The 23,070-nt window shown below is 39.5% G+C and overlaps 2 protein-coding genes across 9 annotated transcripts in view; both read left to right on the forward strand.

Annotated features, from left to right (window-relative positions):
- Positions 1 to 7,951, forward strand: part of MCU (mitochondrial calcium uniporter) — a 201,092-nt gene extending 193,141 nt beyond the window's left edge. For 6 of the 7 annotated variants that reach the window (XM_023240544.2, XM_045040130.1, XM_045040134.1 and 3 more), the window contains 2 exons: positions 3,720 to 3,836; positions 5,996 to 7,951. In XM_023240544.2, the coding sequence (XP_023096312.1) occupies positions 3,720 to 3,836; positions 5,996 to 6,073 (195 nt within the window). In that variant the 3' untranslated portion in view covers positions 6,074 to 7,951. The remainder of the gene's footprint in view (positions 1 to 3,719; positions 3,837 to 5,995) is intronic. The other variant, XM_045040131.1, reaches the window with a different exon arrangement.
- A 145-nt stretch (positions 7,952 to 8,096) lies between these two features.
- The window catches only part of OIT3 (oncoprotein induced transcript 3), a 31,711-nt gene continuing 16,737 nt past the window's right edge, over positions 8,097 to 23,070 (forward strand). Inside the window, exons 1-3 of one of the 2 annotated variants that reach the window (XM_019813255.2) lie at positions 8,097 to 8,959; positions 16,495 to 16,869; positions 18,096 to 18,203. In XM_019813255.2, coding sequence (XP_019668814.1) covers positions 16,626 to 16,869; positions 18,096 to 18,203 — 352 coding nt within the window. In that variant the 5' untranslated portion in view covers positions 8,097 to 8,959; positions 16,495 to 16,625. Of the gene's footprint in view, positions 8,960 to 11,331; positions 12,389 to 16,494; positions 16,870 to 18,095; positions 18,204 to 23,070 lie in introns of those variants that run through there. The other variant, XM_023240543.2, reaches the window with a different exon arrangement.

The raw sequence follows: 23,070 nt of genomic DNA on the forward strand, positions 1-23,070 counted from the left end.
ACCCAAAGAACAAATAATCCAGTGAGGAAACAGCCAGAAGACATGAATAGACACTGCCAAAGAAGACATCCGGATGGCTAACAGACCCGTGAAAACAATGCTCAACATCACTCATCATCAGAGAAATACAAATCAAAACTATAATGAAATATCACCTCACACCTGTGAAAATGACTAAAATTAACAACACAGGAAACAACAGGTGTTGGTGAGGATGCAGAGAAAGGGGAACGAACCCCTCTTACACTGTTGGTGGGAATGCAAAGTGGTGCAGCCACTCTGGAAAACAGTATGGAGGTTCCTCAAAAAAGTTAAAAATAGAACTAACCTATGGTCCAGCAATTGCACCACTATGTATTTACCCAAAGGATACAAAAATACTGATCTGAAGGGATGCATGCACCCCAATGTTTATAGCAGCACTATCAACAATAGCCAAATTATGGAAAGAGTGCAAATATCCATCGACTAATGAATGGATAAAGAAGATAAGGTGTGTGTTTGTATGTGTGTGTGTATGTATGTGTGTGTGTATATATACACACATGTATGTGTGTATGTACACGTGTATATGAATACATGTACACATATGTACACGTGTATGTGTACACATACATACACACATATATCTACACACAACAGAATATTTCTCAGCTATCAAAAAGAATGAAATCTTGCCATTTGCTATGATGTGGATGGAGCTAGGTGTATTATGCTAAGCAAAATAAGTCAATCAGAGAAAGACAAATACCACATGATTTCATTCATATGTGGAATTTAAGAAATGAAACAGATGAACATGGGGAAAAAGAGACAAACCAAGATACAGACTCTTAACTATAGAGAGCAAACTGAGGTTGCTGGAGGGGAGGTAGGTGGGGAGATGGGTTAAATGTATGATAGGTATTAAGGAGGGCACTTCTGATGAGCCCTGGGTGTTATATGTAAGTAATGAATTCTCCTGAAACCAGTATTACACTGCATGTTAACTAACTGGAATTTAAATTAAAACTTGAAAGTACAAAAAAAAAAGGGGGCCAAAATTATAATCTGTGCAGATTCAGCATATACCCAAAACCATGTTGTTAAGCATTTGTTTCTTTAATCAGGAGAGTAACCAAAATGCATTTGGAAATGTGTACTATTCTGTCTTTTATAATAACATTACTGGAAAGTAGCAGTTTTGCATTTGGGAAAATGTCTTTTCCTTCATTTTTATGTCTATCATTCATTAAGACTAAGGGTAAGCATTATATTAATTCCCTTTAAGTATGCCCACTGGAAAATATACACATACACATATATACATATATATATGTATATGTGTGTGTGTGTGTGTGTGTGTGTGTGTGTGTGTATACATATATACCTGTAAATCATGCAAAACATGTGTAAGACCTCTATGCAGAAAAACTTTAAAGGAAACTTAGTAAGTGAAATAAACATGTTCATGGACTAGAAAAGTAAATATTAAAAAATGTCAGTTGTATCCAAATTGATTGATGTGATTCAGTGCAATCCCAGTCAAAATCCCAACAGTTTTGGGGATGGGAGAAGAGATTTAAATAAGCTGCTTCTAGAATTTCTATAAAAATGTAAAAGGGTAAGAAAAGCCAGTAAATTCTTAAAGAAAAACTAGGTAAGAGGACTTGCCATACTGGATATAGAAGACTATAGCTTTATTTATCATACTATAGTAATTCAGACAGTGGCACAAGGATAGGCAAATAGTCCAATGGAATGGATGAGAGAATGTAAAAATAGACCTGGTATAAATGAACTTGATTTTAAAAAGAGCACTGCAAAGAAAGGAGAGTCTTCTTTCTATAAATATCTACATTAAAAAATGAAATGACTTTATACATCTTTAATTAACAAAAATTAATTCCAGATGGATTATCAATCCAAATATGAAAGGTAACACAATAAAGCTTCTGGAAGATAATATAGGAGAATATGTTAATTACTGTGGAATAGGGAGCGACTTCTTACCCAGAATGAAAAGTGCTAACTATAAAGAATAAGATTGATAAATCCCACTATATTGAAATTAAGAACTTCTGTTTACTAAAGAACACCATTAAAAAGGCAAACAGGCTGGGAGGAGATATTTGTAGTACATATATCCAACAAAGGATCCATAACCAGAATATATAAACATATCTTACTAGTCAGTAAGAAAAAAACAGACAACTCAATAGACAACGATGGCAAGAGATTTGAATAAGCACATCTTAAAAAGAAAATGCAAATGGCTAATAAAAAGGTCTCAGCCTCATGAGTGATCAGGAAAATGCTATAGATATCCAAGAGAAATGAAAGCATGTTCACACAAAAACTTGTATGGGAATATTCATAGCAGCATTATTCATAATAGCCAAAAAGTGGAAACAACCCAAATGTCTATCAGTTGATTAATGGATAAATAAAATATGGTATATCCATTCAGTGGAATGGACTTATTACTTGACAATAAAAAGAAATGAAGTACCAATACGTGCTACAAATGGATGAACCTTAAAAGAAGGCAGACACGAAAGGCTCAGGTTGTATGATTCCATTTGTATGAAATGTCCAGAAGGCAACTCTGTAGAGGCATAGATTAGTAGTTGTCTGGAACTGGAGATGTCAAGGGAGATAGGAAGTGACTACTGAAGAGTACAGGATTTCTTTTGGGGATGATAAAAATGTTGTAAAACTGATTGCAGTGATGGTGGTGCAACTTCATGAATACACTAAAAACCATTGAACATTACACTTTAAATGGGTGAATTGTATATGAATTATATCTCAGTAAAGCTGTTTTTAAAAATGAAGTAGTACTTCTACACACACACACCAGAATGGCTAATACTTTTCTTTTAACTGGCAACACCAAGTATTGGCAAGGATATAGAATGATGCCAACTCTCATATCCTGCTGATGGGAGTATAATTGGTACAGTCGTTTTAGAAACCTGTTTGATATCACTTCTTAACTTGAACACAGGCATACCTTATGATCTAGGATCTCCATTCATAGGTATATACCCAACAGAAGAGTTAAGCCCAAAAATGTTCTTGCCAGCATTATTCATAATAGCCAAAGCCTGGAAGCAACCAAAAGTCTATCAGTAGTACAATGGATAAATAAATTGTGATGTAGTCATACAATAGAATATAACATAGCAATGGAAATGAGTGGGCTATAAAAGGATGAATATTACAAACATAGTATTAAGTGAAAGTAGCCATACGGAATACCTACTGTCTGACTCTATTTTTATTAAATTCAAAAAGCAGGTAAAACTAAGCCATAGAGTTGAAAGGGATGCATACTTAAGTAGGAAAGCTATAAAGAAAGAAAGAAAACAATTACCATTAAGGGCAAGATAGTGATTCATTTTGGGAGAAAGGAAAGGTTAATAATTGGGAAGGCACAAGGAAGGCTTCTTGGTTGTTGGCAGTGTTAGATTTTCTTTATCTGGTGATGATTAACATATTCATTTAGTGATGATTCATTGTGATGTACATTTTTGTTTTGTATACACTTACGTGTCTGTTTCACAATAAAAAATGTTTAAGAAATAAATATTTAACACAACACATCAGTATGTATCTTTATAACTGTGCACGTGTATTGAATCTGATCAACAGTTAGTAGATGCTTATTTTGTAAAGATAGTATTCTAAGGGGCATTCTAAGGACTAATAATTTAATTTCTCCTTTATTTTTGTAGGAATATGTTTATCCAGAAGCCAGAGACAGACAATACTTATTATTTTTCCATAAAGGAGCCAAAAAGTCACGTTTTGACCTAGAGAAATATAATCAGCTCAAGGATGCAATTGCTCAGGTAAGTTTTCCAAAAATAAAAATAAATTCCAGTCCCATTTTGTATGGTGCTATAGTATTTCAATGGGTAAACTCTGAAAGAATGAGCCAACCCTCTTCTTCCTATATAAATTATTCCTCAGTTGATAAAAATGACTATTTTAGCATGGATACCTCTCTGGAAAGTTTTAGAACACAAGCAGGTGAAAAGATGATGGGTCATGTCTGTCCTATTAACTCTAGCATATTGAAATTTGTAGAGCTATGTTTACTTTTTGTTCTTTAAGTTTGTCTATTTTTTTTAACATTTTAATTTTTTTTTAGAGACAGAGAACAAGCAGGGGAGGGGCAGAGAGAAAAGGAGAGAGAGAATCTCAAGCAGGGCTTGATCTCACAAACCATGAGATCATGACCTGAGCCAAAATCAAGAGTCAGATGCTTAACTGACTGAGCCCCCCAGGCATCCCAAAAGTTGGCTTTTTTTACTTTTCTCCCTTTTAAAAATCTTTTACAATAATTCAAATGTTTTCCACCTATAATGTGTGGTAGCAATGGGGCAAAAATAAAATCCAGGTAAGAGAGACTACTAGAAGTGTTTGCCAGGCACAAGTCAGAGTTTATTGAACTAGAAGATACTTTTTTTATTTTTTTAATTAAAAAAAATTTTTTTAATGTTTATTTTTTTTTAATTTTTTTTTCAACGTTTTTATTTATTTTTGGGACAGAGAGAGACAGAGCATGAACGGGGGAGGGGCAGAGAGAGAGGGAGACACAGAATCGGAAACAGGCTCCAGGCTCCGAGCCATCAGCCCAGAGCCCGACGCGGGGCTCGAACTCACGGACCGTGAGATCATGACCTGGCTGAAGTCGGACGCTTAACCGACTGCGCCACCCAGGCGCCCCTCAATGTTTATTTTTGAAAGAGACAGAGCATGAGCAGGGGAGGGGCAGAGAGAGAGAGAGAGAGATAGAGAGAGAGAGAGGCAGAGAATCTGAAGCAGGCTCCAGGCTGTGAGCTGTCAGCACAGAGCCCAATATTTTCTTTTTAATATTTTTAATGTTTATTTATTTTTGAGACAGAGAGACAGAGAGAGACAGAGGGCAAACAGTGGAGGGGCAGAGAGAGAGGGAGACACACAATCCGAAGCAAGCTCCAGGCTCTGAGGTGTCAGCGCAGAGCCCGATGCAGGGCTGGAACTCACGAACCATGAGATCATGACCTGAGCCAAAGTCAGATGCTTAACCCACTGAGCCACCCGGGCACCCCAAAGATGCTTTAAAAAAAAAAAAGATTGATGTACTTTATTTTTCATAATAGTTACCTTTCAAAATTCTGAGTGTGCCTCCCTCTGATATCTTTGATTTCAGTAAATAAATCTTCATTCCTCTTCTCTGTAGTCTTATATGACTTTAGAGATTTTTCAAAAATTTCTAGAAGCTCTTCCACCCTCTTAAATGTTTGGTTGCCCTTCTCTGTCCCTTTTTGGTGACGGGTTGTGCTTTGAATAGGCTTAGTCTGCCTTCCTGCCTTGGCCTAAGTGGACTGGTGTCTTCTGTTGCTCCCTGTGGTGGTTCTCAGCTGGAGGGAATGCACCAGATCATCTCTGGAGGTGTTAAAAATACAGATGCTTCAGCCTCACCCTGAGCCTATTAATCCAACTCCTCAGGGTTGAGGTCCAGCGTGTGTGAATTTTGAAAGTGCTGTTGTTGACAGCAAATCCTGTTTTTTTTTTTTAAACTAAGTGAAAAACTCAAAACAACTATTGGACGAACAACTAAGGTCTGGGGCATAATTAAAATTATAAATTTGAATCTCCATAAATTAAAGTTCTGGATCCAGACAAAGGCTTGTGAAACGGCTTTTCTCTCGAGAAATGCCATCAAGGTACATCAGATGCTCCCCCATGTTCTTGGATCCCCAAGTCCTGGCCTATTGACAGCATAGGCCTTCAGCCTTTTCTGAAGGCTCTGTTGACAGCTGAAACTGCGGGGACAGACTTCCATTCTGGTCCCCCTTTGTAGTCCTGTGCCTTTCAACCCCTTTGCCTCTGAGGCACTCTTATTTTAAAAGTAATTGAGATGATTTCTGTGATTCATAGTGATGCAGAAAAGAAAATTTCCTTTTCTCTGGAGACAGTAATATCACTAGCCAGTTTTTCTCACCTTTTGTTTCTATTCTAGGCAGAAATGGACCTTAAGAGACTGAGAGACCCATTACAAGTACATCTGCCCCTTCGACAAATTGGTGAAAAAGATTGATCTGCAAAGAGCCTCTGAATCCTGGCAGAAAGAACACCTGTTTATAACTATTGCCTTTTTAATTAAAGCATTGCAGGTGGAAGCTGGGAGCCATGTCGGGGTAGAGGGTTTTTACCTTTAATTAAAAACAAAAACAAAAAGGATCTTAGGGAAGAAGGGAATGTTAAAATCTGAGGATCAGGCTTTGTGGAATGTAAGCTCAAAGGGCTTAGTGAATATTGTCTTAATCAAGCATCTTAGTTTCTGGATGAAAATGATGCATTATACAGTTGAGAGATTCATAAAGAGAAAAGGATGCTGGGGGTGTTCCTTTCTTGCATCTTCTTTGCAGGGTCAGCAAAACAGTAACACACCAGCACCCCACTCAGCTCTAATTTTTTTTTTAATTTAACTTTTCTTATTTTTGACATAGGAGTAAATAAATATACCAGAAAAGCAAATCCTCAAGATATGTGGGTGGCAAACAGAGTCTGAGCCCGTGCCATTAGCATTTATTTTAAATTGGACCCAGTCTCTGCAAAGTTACCAGGAATCTCTCCTATTTGTGCCCTTTTCTGACCACCCACTCCTGTTGGTTACACTAATTTTATCCATATGATAGTTGGAACCAACTTACGACTGTTTGATAATTGACACTTTGGATTATCCCGTAATACCTTCTTAAATGTCTGTATATTCCAGTGCTCTGGATCAGTATCTAGGAATCATTGGCAACACTGCATGAGGTTGTTTTGTTTTGTTTCGTTTTGTTTTTTTACTAATTAATCTTTAAAAGGAGGCAGAGTTTCCCTCCTTTATTTAACTATCCTATTGATATTCCTCTCTCCCTCCACAACTCAAATCAGAGGGGGGGGGGGGGGTCAGCTGTATTACCAAATCAGGAAGATGTAAGGTTTACAGATTGGCTAAAAAATCATGGCTCTCTAGCCATTTCGGAACCAGAATAATTTCAATGCTGTTAGTCTGCTTGTGTGACAGCATTCCAGCCCACCCAGGTGGTGCTGCCTTGTCTGGAGATTTTGTTAATCTTGAAGGACACACACTTCCACGCTGTTTGTGAGCCCTCCCACCTCCACCACTTTAATAGTTGTAAATCAAGTGTGTGGATCTCAAAGGGTGCAATTTATCTTTATACAAGAATACATTTCTATGGCTTCCTTCAACCTGCCCTCTTCACCCTATTTTTTCTTATCTTAAATTGAGAGAAGGAAGAATTAATCTTATACTCTATCAAAATATTTTCTACCATACTTCCAGATGACATCTGCAGTTGGAGAGTCAAAGGAATCTGTGTCTAATATCCTGTTTTGCACTACGGTGGGGGACAGGATGGAAAGGATGATGAGGCTTGCCACACAGCTGATTGGCTTTTTCTTTCACATGATTCATCCCTCCTCATTGTGGCAAGGAGTTTTCTTTCTCATTTTCTTCCTCCTTTGGGATCATTGTGTATGAAAAGAAACACTTTAGGCGACAAACCCAGACTCCAGGTGCCTTGTAGAGGTCGAAGGCTAGCCAGGACCGCCGCCGCTGCTGCCGCCACCCCTTCCACTGGCATGTTGGAATGAAAGGGCGCATGTCCCCCCTTCCCTCCCCCCAGTCGTTCAGCCCCTCCCCTCATTTATTTTTGTTAAGTTAATGTGAATTATTTTTAAATCATTTATCCTGTTTGTGTGCAGGGTTTTTAAGAAGAAACAGCACAGTGCAATGAGCAAATCCTTTCAGGGTGTGTGGGAGGCAAGGGAGGGAGGATGTGGAGAAAAGTCCTTTACACAAATAGCAAAATACTGAACATGTGTAAAATCCTGTATCATTTATGAAATATGTATAAAAAGCAATGTACCTTCTGGAACAATAAATACTTATTCAATTTTTGAACTATAGCATCTTATTCTTTAAAGCAAAACCAAGAAAACAAAACCTTATTTTCCTGTAATTCTAGGTGGAGAAGCATTTACTTCTAAAATTAATTTTTATAAAACTACTACTTTGAAGCTAAATTTGGTTACTAGAGCCCGTATTTTAAAAACAGGCATTTCATTCATGCTTCCTGAATCTAAAATGGTCAGTATTTTCCTAATTTTCCAGAGCTACCAGAGGTTAAGTGACTTCTACAGCCGTAATAAAGCCAATGGCGAGACTGAGACCAATATCCTTATCTCCTGACTACCAGGAAAATTTTCTATTGTATCAGACCACCAGATTGCCCAGTGTGGTCTTCTGGACTTCAGAAAGTTGTTCAAGAATGAACCAAGATTAAATATTCATTATTTTAAGAGTTTGTATGATCACCAAACAGGAAAATATCACATGCTACCTAATCCATTGACGGCCTGTCAAAAATCATATGTTAAACGTTAAATGTCTGACTGTATTTAGTGCAGTGTGAGATGTACTGAGAGCAGACATCCCTGAGACTGAAGTAAGGTGGAAGAAAATAAGATTGAAAACGTTAAGCCACTGTTTGGTTTCAGCAAATAATGTCTACGCCTTCCACGACATTGTTAGGCTTCAGTGGATTTTCAGTGGAGATAGATAATAGAGAGTTAAATCCATTAGTGAGTGTAGATAATGCAGTTTTGCTAAGGGATAATAGACTTTTAGAGATGGAAAAAGTAAAAGGGTTCTCACGGTATGATTGCTGGAGCAGCAACTTGGTGTGTCCTTGTTAAAAATGCAATTTCTCTGATCCCCACTGAATCAGAAACTAGGCACTGGGCCAGCAGTCTGTGTGTAATAAGCCCTTCTGGTGATTCCAATGGGAACCGTTGGTCTAGTCAGCCCAGTGCTTTAAAGAGAAGGAAACAGGCACAGAGAAGACGTCTATGTCCCAACCCATCAGTGCATTCCTATGACCAAACAACCAGACCGAGTAACGGAGAATTGGTGAGTGTGGTGAATATGGTAAATGGAAACAATAGAGCTCATTGTCACATGTACTGCTGTATCTTGCTTCTCAAGGGTTGTGGTGAGGACATAGTAGATGCTTACAAAAACAAATAGGTTGAATTTTTAAAATCAATCTAGAGAGATTTCACAGAAAAGTGGAATTTCTTAGATTTTGGAACTCAGTTTCACCAAAACTGTTGAGAGTTGTAATTCATTTTTATCACTGCCAACGATCTTTAGTTTGTTGATCTCCCAAGTAAGTACAAACTTGTTCTCTTCCAGAATGCACTACATAGTTACATCCTTAGGATAAATGTATAGGCTAATTTGTAATGAATTCTGAATATAAAATGACCCACTATATGAATTTTCATTTGCATATGTTTTATAAATTCATCATCCACTGAGCAATCCCTCCTCAAAAATATCTTCTGCTCCTGTGACTCGACTCTTGAGTTTCCTTCTTTAAATCTCTGACTACTTCTTGGCCTCGTTTGCAGTGTCCCCTTCCTCTGCCCACATCTGATGTTCGGCTTCTCTGGGGTTCCATCTTGGGCCCCATTTTCCATAGATGATCTCACTCACTCCCCTCCCCCATTTGTTAGCTGGTAGCTCTCAGATTGTTAGGTAAACTCAGATCTCTCCTCAACAGCAGAATGGTTCATCTGCCTCCTAACTGATCTATTTCCTGCCTTCCTCCAGTGCATTAAATTCCTTCAGTGTCACCAGAATATTTTTGTTTTTAATTTCTAATAGCACGTACTTTAGAAAAATAAGAAAATATGAACAAGAATTAACATTAAATATGGGAAAGAAGACGCTATAAAGCACCACAAGGAGCAGTCAAAGCAATCTAGAACGTGAGACATTCTATAGGACAAATGACTGGCTTTCCTCAACAAATGGTGTAAGCGTTGAGGAAAAGGGAGGGACCATTCTAGATTAAGAGAATTTAAGAGATATAACTCTATGCAATGTATGGCTCTTGTTTGAATCCTGACTTCAAACTAGCAATGCAAATTTTGAAACAGTTGGGGAAATTTTAATATGAAATGGGTAATAGTACTAAGTTTTCATAGTAGTAAGAATGACATTACAGTTATGTAAAAAAGGCCATATGTTAGAAATGCATCTTGGTATATAAATAAGATAGACAAAATATTAGTAATTGCAGCTGGGTATTATTCTTTCTACTTTTGTATACATTTGAAATTTTTCATCATAAAAAATTAAAATGAAAGGGCAGGTCAACTAAAAAGGAAAAAATAGGAATAAGAAAAAAAAGTCCTACCATCCTGGGAATGCTTGTTTACAGAACCAAAGGGCTATCTGGTAAAAGTCCTTGACTCTGGCCATCAATCCTGGCAGCAAATCTGAGTTTATCTCATGCACACGTCCTCTGTTTCTCTGCAACACATATGAAGCACTCAGATGGTCTCTCAGGGACAGGAAACTGCAGGGTTTTGTTTTTTCTGTTAAGAGCACTAACTCCTTAACTGCAATGAGACAGTTCCTCAGTCCCAGATGCATCCATTGCTGCCATCAAATTGCAACTTAATAAGCTAAAAATGGTCAGACCGCCTGTGTTCCGCTATCATCTGCTAGTGATAAAGTAGCTAACTATAAATTTAGATCAACAGAAACCCCTTGCTAGAGCTTTCCACTCTGCAAACTCTGCTTGCAGGAACACTTTTACCTTTAGTCACTGTCAAAGACCAGAGACAGCATGGCACTTGGCCCCTAGTAAGCACTAATGTTTAATTGAACTGAAACCCTTAGAGGAAAGGGGCCACCCCAATTTGGATGCCACTTAGCATAGGGAAAAAATGTGACAAGAGATTAAGAAGACACATTTGTGAACTACTTCCTAATACAAATATCCCTTCCCTAGTCACTAGAAATTTGGTTATAGGACAAGAAATATAAATAGTGTACGAACGATAGAAGCCCAAAGCATCAGATCAAGGTAAGAGTAGGAGAGAGAAACTTTGATATCATTCAGATCCTGGTTTAATATAGTATTTAAAAACACAATCTTTCGGGGGACCTGGCTGGCTCAGTTAGTAGAGCATGCAACTCTTGATCTCAGGGTCATGAGTTCAAGCCCCATGTTGGGCATGAAACCGACTTTAAAAAAAAAAAAAAAGACAAAACGGTGGCTTAGTCAGTTAAGTGTCAGACTTGATTTCAGCTCAGGTCCTGATCTCATGAGTCATGAAATTGAGCCCCGCGTTGGGCTCAGCACTGACAGCACAAAGCCTGCTTGGGATTCTCTTTCTCCCTCTCTCTCTGCCCCTTCCCTCCCCCCCCCCCCCCGCCAAATACATAAATAAACATTGTTTTAAATGGTGAAAAAATAAAATAAAAACTTGTCCTCTACCCTTCTCTTTCTCCTCCCTTTACCTTATCTCCTGTACTAGTGCTTGCCAAGTCCCAGGTGTCCACACACTGTAGAACGTCAGGGAGCTGGCAGACTCTGGACCTGTAATTACCAAAGGTTGTCTGGGGACACATAATATGCAGGTCCCTTCATTTTGCCTCTTTTGTCTAAAAATGAAATTCTAGTAAGCGTCACTTTCGGTGTCGTTACTTTCAATGAGTGAGTCATTCCGAATTTGAAGCCTCTACCTCTTCGTGTGAGAATTAGTAAAATGAGGAACACTAAACCATTTTAATTTGGAACAGAAAGACCCTATGAAAACTGAGGTGTTGCTGCTGGAATTGGTAAAAACACAACTTAAACCTTCTTTTTAGGAAGTTTTGAGACCAAAGACCATAATAAAGCACACTTAGGAGCTTGCTTCAAGAGAATGTTGTCCCTAATCCACACGTCTCCTTACTACTTTTTCGTGTGCCTTTATAAACTCCTTCACCATCTGACCAAGACGTTTCCTAATGACCAGTGCCAACAATTTGGCTTTATCCCATTCTCATTTCATAAGCAATGAATGGTACGGCTGCAACACCATGAAATTAATTCCTAGAAGTCACAAAACAAGATTTTGACATGGTAACTCACTTAACGTTCCCTTCTGGATAAGATACCGGAGGCCTTGGTGCAGGGAATTCTTGAGAGAAAACAATAGGAGGATGAGGGATTGTGACGGGCTTTCTCCCCCACTGAAGAAAAACATCAATAACCCTGTTGACAGCGTAAAGCGGTGCTTCTATCTGGGGTCAAGGCCAGAACAATGGACACCTTATCCCACTCATCCTCTTCCTCTGATAAAGCCCCAACCAGTACTGTAAAGTCTTTTTTCGTAAGAGCCTAGTGACCTTTTTCAAAAAGTGCTTGAAAAAGAAGAGACGAAGGACAACTGGAATTAAGAGGATTTCCAGTCTGTTGCGGTGGCTGGTCTAGAAGGATGTCTCAATTCCTGCTTCTCACCTGCGTCTTTCTCACCATCACACCTGCATCACCAATGGGTGAGTCTTGTGTCACATACTTGGCACAACGTACTTTTTGATGTAGGAATTTGCTATTATGAACAGATAATTAAGAGCTAGGTTCCAATATCTTAAATACTGGTTCTAGAATAGTGTAAGAAAATGTATGATAACCTATGATAGATACATTTTCAAAGAATTTCTGTTTCATGTTCCAGTTAGCCTCTTGCCCAGGCATCCAGAATTTCCATGGATTTGCCACAACCAACAGCTTTCCACAAGCTAAATATTTCTTGGAGTACGTGTAAAAAGAATTCTAGCTTCTTTATATTATAGGCACTTGTAGAATTCCAACTTTAAGAGCGAAAAAAAATAATCTTTAGAGTTGAGGATAGAGGGGTTTTTTTTGGTTGGTTGGTTGATTGGGTTTTTTGTTTTGTTTTGTTTTGTTTTTAATGAATTCAAGGGACTGAATGAAAGCTCTATCCCCATGAAAGGCACAGATCTGGATAAATTGAACTTCTCAGTCTAGACATCTGTAAATAAGAACTTCTTGCATAGACTGAGTGAATCATAAACTCTCTCCCTTCTCAGGCTTGGCACAAGACTGGCCAACGAGGCAAAACAAAGTTTCAGTTCCAGTTACTAACACATTTCTCCTTTTTCCAATAGAATTTAAGTTCTAATTGGAAGAGAGAGTAAGAGGAGATCGAGATGGACAGAGCTATCCTGCGTGGCACTTTTGAGTAGCTCTGTTTAATTGGCCCTGATTTATTTCTTCAGGGTAACTCAGGTCTTACTCTAGCACCTTTAAGGATGCACATTAAAAATAGGCTTGAGACCCCAAGGAGATGTGAAAATTAAGGTAATGTGGTATCCTGGATGGGATCCTAGAATAAAGACAAAGGCAAAAATTAAGGAAATCTAAACTATGGACTTGAGTTAATAATAATGTATCACCTTCGGATCATTAACTGTGGAAAAGGTACTGCAACTAATGTACAATGTTTCATAATAGGGGAAACTGGGCAGAGAGTATATGGAAACTCTTTGTTCTATTTTCTCAATTGCTCCCTAAATCTAATATGGTTCTTAAAAAATAGTCTATTAGAAAAAGATAGACTTGAGCTAGGTTTAATCACCCATATCTCCTGCCAATAACTAACCAAGACTTGCCCCAGCAAAAGTAGCCTCCACCACCCGGAAGCTCCTGTTTGCCTTTCTTCCCATTCTTTACTGCTTACTCTCCAATACCTCTTGTTCCCACCCATCATACATCTTCTCTCTTCCCAGATCTTTTGGTTTTTTTAAATTTATTTATTGCAGCCCTTCTAGAACTTTGACTCGATGCCAAAAGCAAGATAAATAAAGGGAGGCAAACCATAACAGTCTCTTAAAAACAGAGAACAAACTGAGGGTTGATGGGGGTGGAGGGTGGGATAAATGGGTGATGGGCTTTAAGGAGGGCACTTGTTGGGATGAGCACCGGCTTCTGTATGTAAGTGATGAATCACTGGGTTCTACTCCTGAAGCCAAGACTACACTGTATGTTAACTAACTTGAGAATTTAAAAGAATGAATGAATGAATGAATGAATGAATGAATGAATGAATGAACGAACGACTTTGGGAGCTGGGGAGCCCCGAGGGAGGGTCTTCCCCTACAGGAGAGGGGAAGTGAAAGAAAAAAAGGAGGGGAGGGAAAAGAGAGGAAGTGAGAGCGCAGGAAGCACAGGGGAAGAGTAGGAACTGGGAGGACCGGAGACGGAAGGAAGGACACTGGGGGCGCCTGGACCCAGTCCGAGGGGTGGCATCCCCCCCACCTGGAGGGCTGGAGATGGAAGGGTGGGGACGCTGGCTGACTTTGCTCTCTGCACTTGGCCCCTGTGAGGTGCCAGCCCTGGGGACACACAAGCTTCCGTGCATCCCAGACGGGGGTCTGCGGATGGGGGCCCTCAGGCAGGAATCCTGGCCAAGACGGAGGACCTTCCTGGCAGGGCTGGCCCGGGACTCAACTTTGCAAGGAACCGATGGAATTGTTCGTTTTGAAGGTCTCCCATTTAAGGAGTGTATACATCAGCAATTTAGGATGCAGCATGCATAATACTGAATGCCAGACTCCACACTGAGAGACTAAAAACAGGAATTCACACCAGTGGCCAGATTATTAAAGGATCTAAGGAGTGGAGAGGAATGGGTGTATTTAATGTTAGAAAATATTGCATGGGTAACTTAAAAATATATTTATTTTACAGAACATAGTCGGTAAATTTCCCCTATTTGTGCCATATGTTCCCTTCAATGAGAGGAAGTGAACTTTTAACAAATAACACCAAAAAATGACAGTTAAATTTAAGGAAAAACTTTATAAATCATGAAATAGTTGTTGAGGGAGGTTTAGGAATTTCTGCAAAAGCCATTAAAAGTTGAGTACCTAACCATTTCTTACAAAATTAGAGCCAACGAGATCAACCAAATATTTCTATGAATTTATAATCACCTGCAAAATTGCCCTGGAAACCTTGCTTCTTAAGAGTATCACAGCTGGGAGAGCAGATGAGGGAATTTTTCCCTTTTGAGAGGGGAGAGAGTCTGTATGAGGACATTTCCTGCCCTCAAGTGACATCGCATACGGTCTAAGGCGCAGCTGGAATATCTCAGGCACATTTTAAAAGAGAGAGAGAGGCTCCTGCCATGTGCAACTCTGCAAATGTGTTATTTCCAGAAAGTGCAATAGCCTTACTTCCTCTCGCAAAATTTCATATTCTCTTTGGGGCCATTAGCACTAGGCTACACCCTCCTCTACATGTGACTGAATTTAGAGAGAAAATTGGAGTTCAAAAGTAGACTTAGAAAATTCAAAATATTTTCTAGACAACTTAAACTTTATGATCATGGTCCATCCACAGTTAATTATTGTGCAGTATTTGCTAAAACTGAATTTCTGTCTACAAAGCGCATTGGTCTTAATGTGAATTCCCTGACTACAATGTCAGGTAAGTTGGCCTCATGTGCATTACAAAGGATTGTAGTACTCTCTGGCTGGTATTCCTTTCTAGAATTTCTTGGTTTTATAGATTCTTCATAAAGACAATTTGCCTATATTAATTCCATGTTTCCTTGAAGTTGAGCGAAGCAGTGACAATATAGAGGATATTGGTGTCTTGAGTCATTAAAATATTTTTGATGAGATGTTGGTCCATGTGATTTATGCACTACAAAGGCATGCTTGAGAAATTTGGCTGTAGGGTGATGCCGTAGCTCATTGTTTATACACAAAAAGTTCCTATTTTCAATAAGTTTTCAATATATGCCAACATTCCCTTTGAGAATATCTTTGCTGATTACTTGTCAGTGTACTGTGTATTTCAAAACAGTGGATTTGTGCCAGAGGCATTTTCCTTTTCAGCGGGATGAGCTGTGCACCTTTATTCACAAGTCAAACTTTCCAGCAGTGCAAAATGTCATTCACAGTCTTGCTTACAAATGACCATCCAAATACTTCATTTAAATGTCTTAGATGAAAAGCTTACAACACTGAGATACGGCCTCTCCATTAGTCCATAGCTGGACTAAAATCCGTCCCTGCAACAGTCTGCTCTTGCTCTAATAACAGAATACCTACATTTGTGAAAACTGATGCATACTCTTCAGTCTTTTTTTCTCCAAAGTATAGTTCTCTGCTTCTTCCCCAGTTGGTAATTTTTAGGTTCCCTCCCGAGTCTGGTCACTGGACCCCAGATTTGTCCATACTTTCATATAATATAGCCTCTAGGTGAACACAATACTCAAAATATTGTCTGACTCGAACAGAGTTCGGTGAAACTATAATCCTAAACTCCCTTGATCTGAACAACTACCCTTCTATCAAATGATTACTCTGGATAAAAAGTTGAGTCCAACGCTAACACTAAACCATAAATAGATTTGAAATAATTTTTGCGGCAGGCATTATAAAATATGTTTAAGTCAACTTGAGGCATCTTAAGCAGCTACTGTTTGGGCTTTTAGATTATTTCTTTCCTAAGCCCCTCCCCCCCCCCAAAAAGCCAAAATGTAAGATGAAGTAGGTGGACTCAAGCTTTCGCCATCGTAATCGGAAACACCACAAGGTGCCTGCCTCTGAGGTGTCTGTTTCATCCCCAGCCCTAGATCCCTGCTCTGCTTACATCAGTTTGAATGAGCCATGGAGGAACACCGACCACCAGTTTGATGAGTCTCAAGGCGCCCCTCTATGTGACAATCACGTGGATGGGGAGTGGTATCGCTTCACAGGCATGGCAGGGGATGCCATGCCCACCTTCTGCATACCTGAAAACCACTGTGGAACCCATGCACCTGTCTGGCTCAATGGTAGCCACCCTCTAGAAGGTGATGGCATCGTGCAACGCCAGGCCTGCGCAAGCTTCAGTGGGAACTGCTGCCTCTGGAACACCACGGTGGAGGTCAAGGCTTGTCCGGGTGGCTACTATGTATATCGTCTGACCAAGCCCAGTGTCTGCTTTCATGCCTACTGTGGTCGTGAGTACCTTCTCTGTGCTCTTTTCCTCCCCTATGAGGGCCACAGATGGCATCAGAAAAATGCTGTATGAAATTGAGCTATCGTAGTATCTCAGAGTCTAAATAACATTGATTTAGAGTCACAGGTAACTTCAGATTGTGATTTCTGTGATCTGTTCTTAGATTTCTGAAGATGTCCTGAAGAAACAGAAAGGGAAAGGAATTATGACTTTGATCAGTTCTTTTTTATTTTGCCTTTGTTCCACTCAAACAAAACATTAGAAAATGAAATGTTGACTTAGGTTATTTCAATAGTGGATTTCTAACCTTTTTGAGAATGGAGAACCCTTTTTTAAGATATATATCAGACATCCATAAGGTAGTACTGTGCTTAGTATCCATTGATTTTTTTAAATGATATGTAATGGGAAAAACCTGCTTGAGATCAGTAGTATTTTAAAACAAATGTTTGTGTTATTAATCCCATCAAAATCTGCATGCATTTAAAATTTTTTTAATGTTTATTTATTTTTGAGACAGAGACAAAGCACGAGCAAGGGAGGGGCAGAGAGAGAGGGAGACTGAGAATCCGAAGCAGGCTCCAGGCTCTGAGCTGTCAGCACAGAGCCCGAAGTGGGGCTTGAACTCATAAGCTGTGAGATCATGACCTGAACCGAAGTCAGACGCTTAAAAAAAAAAATCTGTATGCATTTTAAAAATAGAGTACAGGGGTGTCTGGGTGGCTCAGTCAAGCGTCCAACTTTGGCTCAGGTCATGATCTTACAGTTCATGGGTTCAAGCCCCACATTGGGCTCTATCTGATAGTTCAGAGCCTGGAGCCTGCTTCGGATTGTGTCTCCCTCTCTCTCTGCACCTCCCCCACTTATGCTCTGTCTCTCTCTGTGCCTCAAAAATAAATAAATGTTTTTAAAAAAGTCTTTTTAAATAAAAAATAAAATACATAGAAGAATAGGGCATAACACTTATTTAATCTACAGCTCGTATTTGGTGAGGTTTTAGATTTGCAGAAACTATCACCTGTGGATCTGAAGTTGGGAACCATTGATCTAAATGACAGATGTCCCTGGGCAGTATCTCTTTCCATTGGGTTACATAAACCCTGAACTATGAGAACTCTCAATGTTGGCCAAGAGCTCCTACCTCATGATTGAACCCATGAGGCTTCTCATGAATGAGTGTCTCTGGTCCTTAACCCTTCATGAAAGGTCGACCTTATCTTTCCACAGATTTTTATGACATCTGTGATGAGGACTGCCACGGCAGCTGCTTGGACACCAGTGAATGCACGTGCTCTCCGGGAACTGTGCTAGGTCCTGACAGGCAGACATGCTTCGGTAAGAAACTAATTGTGAGGTGGAAATAGGCCATTCGCATCAAAAGGCAAATCAAAAACTTCCTGACTGTCTTTTTTCTAGTTTGTGTCTCTAAACCCTTAGAACAGTATTTGCCTTTTTAGTTTGTGACTAAAGCCTCAAACCAAATTTACACATGTGGAGGAACAGTGTAGACTCACACTGTCCAATACAGCAGCCCCTACCCGTGTGTGGCTGTGGAGCTCTTGATATGTGGCCAGTGTGGGGGCCCTTGGGTGGCTCATTCAGTTACGCATCTGACTTTGGCTCAGATCATGGTCTCACAGTTCGTGGGTTTGAGCCTCGCATCCAGCTCTGCACTGACAGCTCAGAGCCTGGAGCCTGCTTTGGATTCTGTGTCCCTCTCTCGCCCTGCTTCTCCCCCACTCATGCTCTCTCTGTCTCTCAAAAATAAATAAACGTTTAAAAAAATAAAAAATAAAAAAAAAAGAAATGTGGCTAGTGTGATTGAAAAACTAAATTTTAATTTTACCTAATTTTAATTTAAAAACTGATACTTGAGGGATGTCTGGGTGACTCCATTGGTTACGTGACTGACTCTTGATTTCGGCCCTGGTCATGATCTTGCAGTTCATGAGTTTAAGACCGCATCAGGCTCTGCACTCACAACAGAGAGCCTGCTCCAGATCCTCTGTCTCCCTCTCTGCCCCTCCCCATTCTCTCTCTCTCTCTCTTTCTTTCTCAAAAATAAATGTTAAAAAAAATTTTTTAAGTGATATTTTATTCAGTCATTGGAAAACCAAAAATGTTTGGGACAACTTGAGTAACCAACAGTAAATTTTATGACTCTAAATGCCAACCAAGTATTTCTCTTTTTTTAATGTTTATTTATTTGTTTGAGAGAAAGAGAGAGAGGGAGAGAGAGTGAGCAGGGGAAGATAAATTGAGAGAGGGAGAGAGAGAATCCCAAGCAGGCTCAGCAGTGTGAGCGCACAACAATCCCATGACATGACCTGAGCTGAAATCAAGAGTCAGCCGCTTAGCCACCTGAGCCGCCCAGGGACTCCCCAACCAAGTAATTCAATGAAAAGTTAGCAACCAGGGAACCTGAGTGGCTCAGTCGGCTGAGAATCCGACTCTTGATCTCAGCTCAGGTCTTGATCTTAGGGTTGTGAGTTCAAGCTCCAGTTCTATGCCCAGCATATAGCCTACTAAAAAAGAAGAGAAAAGAAGAGAAAAGAAAAGAAAAGAAAAGAAAAGAAAAGAAAAGAAAAGAAAAGAAAAGAAAAGAAAATTTAGCATCCAAATTGAGATATGCTGTAAGTATAAAATACACACTAGATTCATTCAAAAAAATTTTTTTAATATCTCAATAATTTTAATATTGATTTTATATTTAGAGGAAATGTTTTAGACATGTTGGATTAAATGAAATGTGTTCTTAGAATTTTTTTAATGTGACTGCTAGAAAGTGTTAAATTACTTATGTGGCTTGCTTTGTATTTCTGTCAGATGGCTTTCCTCTAGGATTATCTAAGAACATACTCCTACAGCTGCACTAACATAATGTTGGTTTCTCTGAGTAGCAAGAAATGGGAGTCAGATAATTTTCTAGGAAATCTAGAGTTGTCTACTTACACTCAGTTTTTGTCTGTAACTGGAACAAAATAGAGTTAAAAAACCCAAGACTGAAGATCGTATCTTTTCCCATTAATGTTATGACTCATAACATTAGTTTCCCATTAAGGTATTCAGACTCAAATAGGTTTAAAACACATCCAGGGACAACTGGGTGGCTCAGTTGGTTAAGTCACCGACTCTTGATTTCAGCTCAGGCCCTGATCTCATGGTTCATGGGTTCGAGCCCTGCGTCTGGCTTTTCAATGAGAGTGTGGAGCCTGCATAGGATTCTCTCTGTCTCCCTCTCTCTCTGCCCCTCCCCTGCTCATGATCTCTTTCTCTCTCTCTGTCTCTCTCCCTCAAAAATAAATAAACACTTAAAACACACCCAGAGAGAAAGGGAACACTGGCCCACATCTGCCTTTTCAAGAACAGTAACAGGTCAAATGGAACGGGGATTAAGTTGAAAGGAATATAAAAAGATTCTTATTGTAGAAAAGTTTATGTTCTTCAGCCTCCTTAATGAACCCCACTGACAACCCCATGGAGTATGTTTATGCCCTCCTGTGCCAGCTCTTAGGGATCTTGCATGATGGACTTCGTGTGATTTAATGCTAAAAGGTTTGGGATATAGGAGACGATTGTTCCCGTAATCTTCCCTAACTTCCTTCCCTAACCCCCTCTCCGGCACACACACACACACACACACACACACACACACACACACACACACGATGTACTTGGGAAATATTTGGCTTCATTTTAAGACAGGCTTTGTTTCATTACTCAGCTTTTTTTTTTTTTTTTTAGTGTTTATTTTTGAGAGAGAGAGTGAGTGCAAACAGGGGAGAGGCAGAGAGAGAGGGAGACACAGAATCTGAAGAGGCCCCCAGCTCTGAGCTGTCAGCACCAGCTGACTGAGCCACCCAGGCACCCCTCAGCTTTTGTTTTAATATAACATTTGAATAGATAAGATAATTAGATGGGTCCCAAATTGAACAGCTTGAATGGTATACAATGAAATGTCTAGCTCTCTGTCCTCCATTTTTCCCATTTGTCCCTTCTCCAACCCCATCTCAAGTAAACTCTTGTAATATTTTCTGATGTATGCTCCCAAGGTTTCTTCAGGCAGATATAAAAAATGTAAATATGTATGTTTATTTGCTGCCCTTTTTTTACACCAAAGGCTGCATATTGTACACATCTCTTGGTTAGCAATTTATGTTGGACATCTTTGCCTAGCAGTGCGTAGGGAAATCACCTCAGTTCCTATTTGAAGTCTATCATGAATTCCCTGAAATTAAAGGCAAAGTTTTGTGTTAATGTAAGTTTTCCTTTATTTTAAAAAATATATATAATATAATTTTAATTATTATTTTAAATTATGTTAATTTTTTAGTCCAAGAAAAGTGTAAAAGAAAATAATACAACAGGATTATTGGCCAGAATGATAAAATAATATAATTCGTGTACCCAGATTTAACTACAGTTCATTTTTTCTTCCATTTTTCTTTTTTTTTTAAAGTAAATCTTTTGTGGGGCACCTGGGTGGCTCAGTCAGCTAAGCATCCAACTTCAGCTCAGGTCATGATCTCTCAGCTTGTGAATTCAAGCCCCGCATCAGGCCCTGTGCTGACAGCTTGGAGCCTGGAGCTGCTTCAGATTCTGTCTCTCTCTCTCTCTGCCCCTACCCAACTCATGCTCTGTCTCTCTTTCTCTCTGTCTCTCTGTCTCAAAAATAAATAAGAATTGTTTAAAAAGTAAATCTTTTTTTTTTTTTGATGTGTATTCATTTTGAGAGAGAGAGAGAGTGCACAAGAGCAGAGTAAGGACAGAAAGAGAGAGAGAGAGAGAGGGAGAGAGAGAGAATCCCAAGCAGGCTCCGTGCTGTCAGTGCAGATCCCCATGCCCGGCTGAAACCTTCAAACTGTGATACGATGACCAGAGCCAAAATCAAGAGTCAGATGCTTAACCCACTGAGCCACCCAGCTGCCCCCTTTTTCTTTTTAATGAAATTTTACAAATACAAATGAAGTCATTTCACTCCATCTCCTTTTTCATTTTCCTTTTTCACCCTCTGGGAGTAATCACTGTTTTGAAACTAGTGTGTGTTCTTCTGGTCCCTGTTTTTATGCTTTTATTATTTATGTATGTACCCGTAACAGTATATAGCATTGTTTTTGTTCTTTTTTTAAAAAAATTTTTAATTAAAAAAAAAATTTTTTTAACGTTTATTTTTGAGACTGGGAGAGACAGAGCATGAACAGGGGAGGGTCAGAGAGAGGGAGACACAGAATCTGAAGCAGGCTCCAGGCTCTGAGCTATCAGCACAGAGCCCAACGCGGGGCTAGAACTCACGGACCGCGAGATCATGGCCTGAGCCGAAGTCGGCCACCTAACCGACTGAGCCACCCAGGCGCCCCCATTGTTTTTGTTCTTAAAATTAACATAAAAATGATACCTTACTCCATGTGTGAGATTTTCTCTAGAGTATACTCATAAAAGTAGAATTGCTGGGGCAGAGAGTATCTAAGGCCGTAAGTGACAGTAAACTCCCAAATACCAATGGTTTAAATCAGAAGTGTATTACTGTCTCGCATAAAAAAGAAAAAAAAAGAAAAAAATCAGTCTCGAGGTAAGTTGTCCAGCCTTGGGACAGAGTATGGCCACATCCAGGAAAGTAGCTGGCACTTCTAACCATCCACTTGCCAGGCAGTAGTGGCCCCAGTGAAGAGTCTAATCTTATGCACTACATTTTTCATTTCTACAAGTTCTGTGCATTTGTTTGGTTTCAATTCTACTTTGTCTTTTTGCATACTTCTTTTATCTTGGTTACTATCCTTTCTTTTATCTGTTTAGTAATTTTTTAGATCATTGCATTACAGATTTTTCAGGATTATTCTGTTATCTCCAGTTCAGAGCCTTCCATTTGTTGCCTTGCCAAGCCATTCTCATCATGGATCATTTCCTCATGTGTAATGTTTTGTGGCAAACCACCACCTGTTGAAATTGTGTTTCTGTGGAACTCCCCTCTGACTGCCTGGTTTGTGGAAGTTTGACTACAGAGCAGTTTTTCAAATGCTTCTGTCATGCACAACAGAAGTTTCGCCAGTCCAGGCCAAATTTTATACCGGTTTCTCAGCTCCAAGATCCCCATTTTCCATGGGAATTATAAGTTCATACTTCAACCATAGCAAAGCCTGACTTGGGGTTTGCGTTGTTTATGAAGGATTTTTCTCTCCCCCAGGCCTCAGAGAGCGCTTGCTTA

Source organism: Felis catus, chromosome D2 (genome assembly GCF_018350175.1).
Source record: "Felis catus isolate Fca126 chromosome D2, F.catus_Fca126_mat1.0, whole genome shotgun sequence".
Classification (NCBI taxonomy): Eukaryota; Metazoa; Chordata; class Mammalia; order Carnivora; family Felidae; genus Felis; species Felis catus.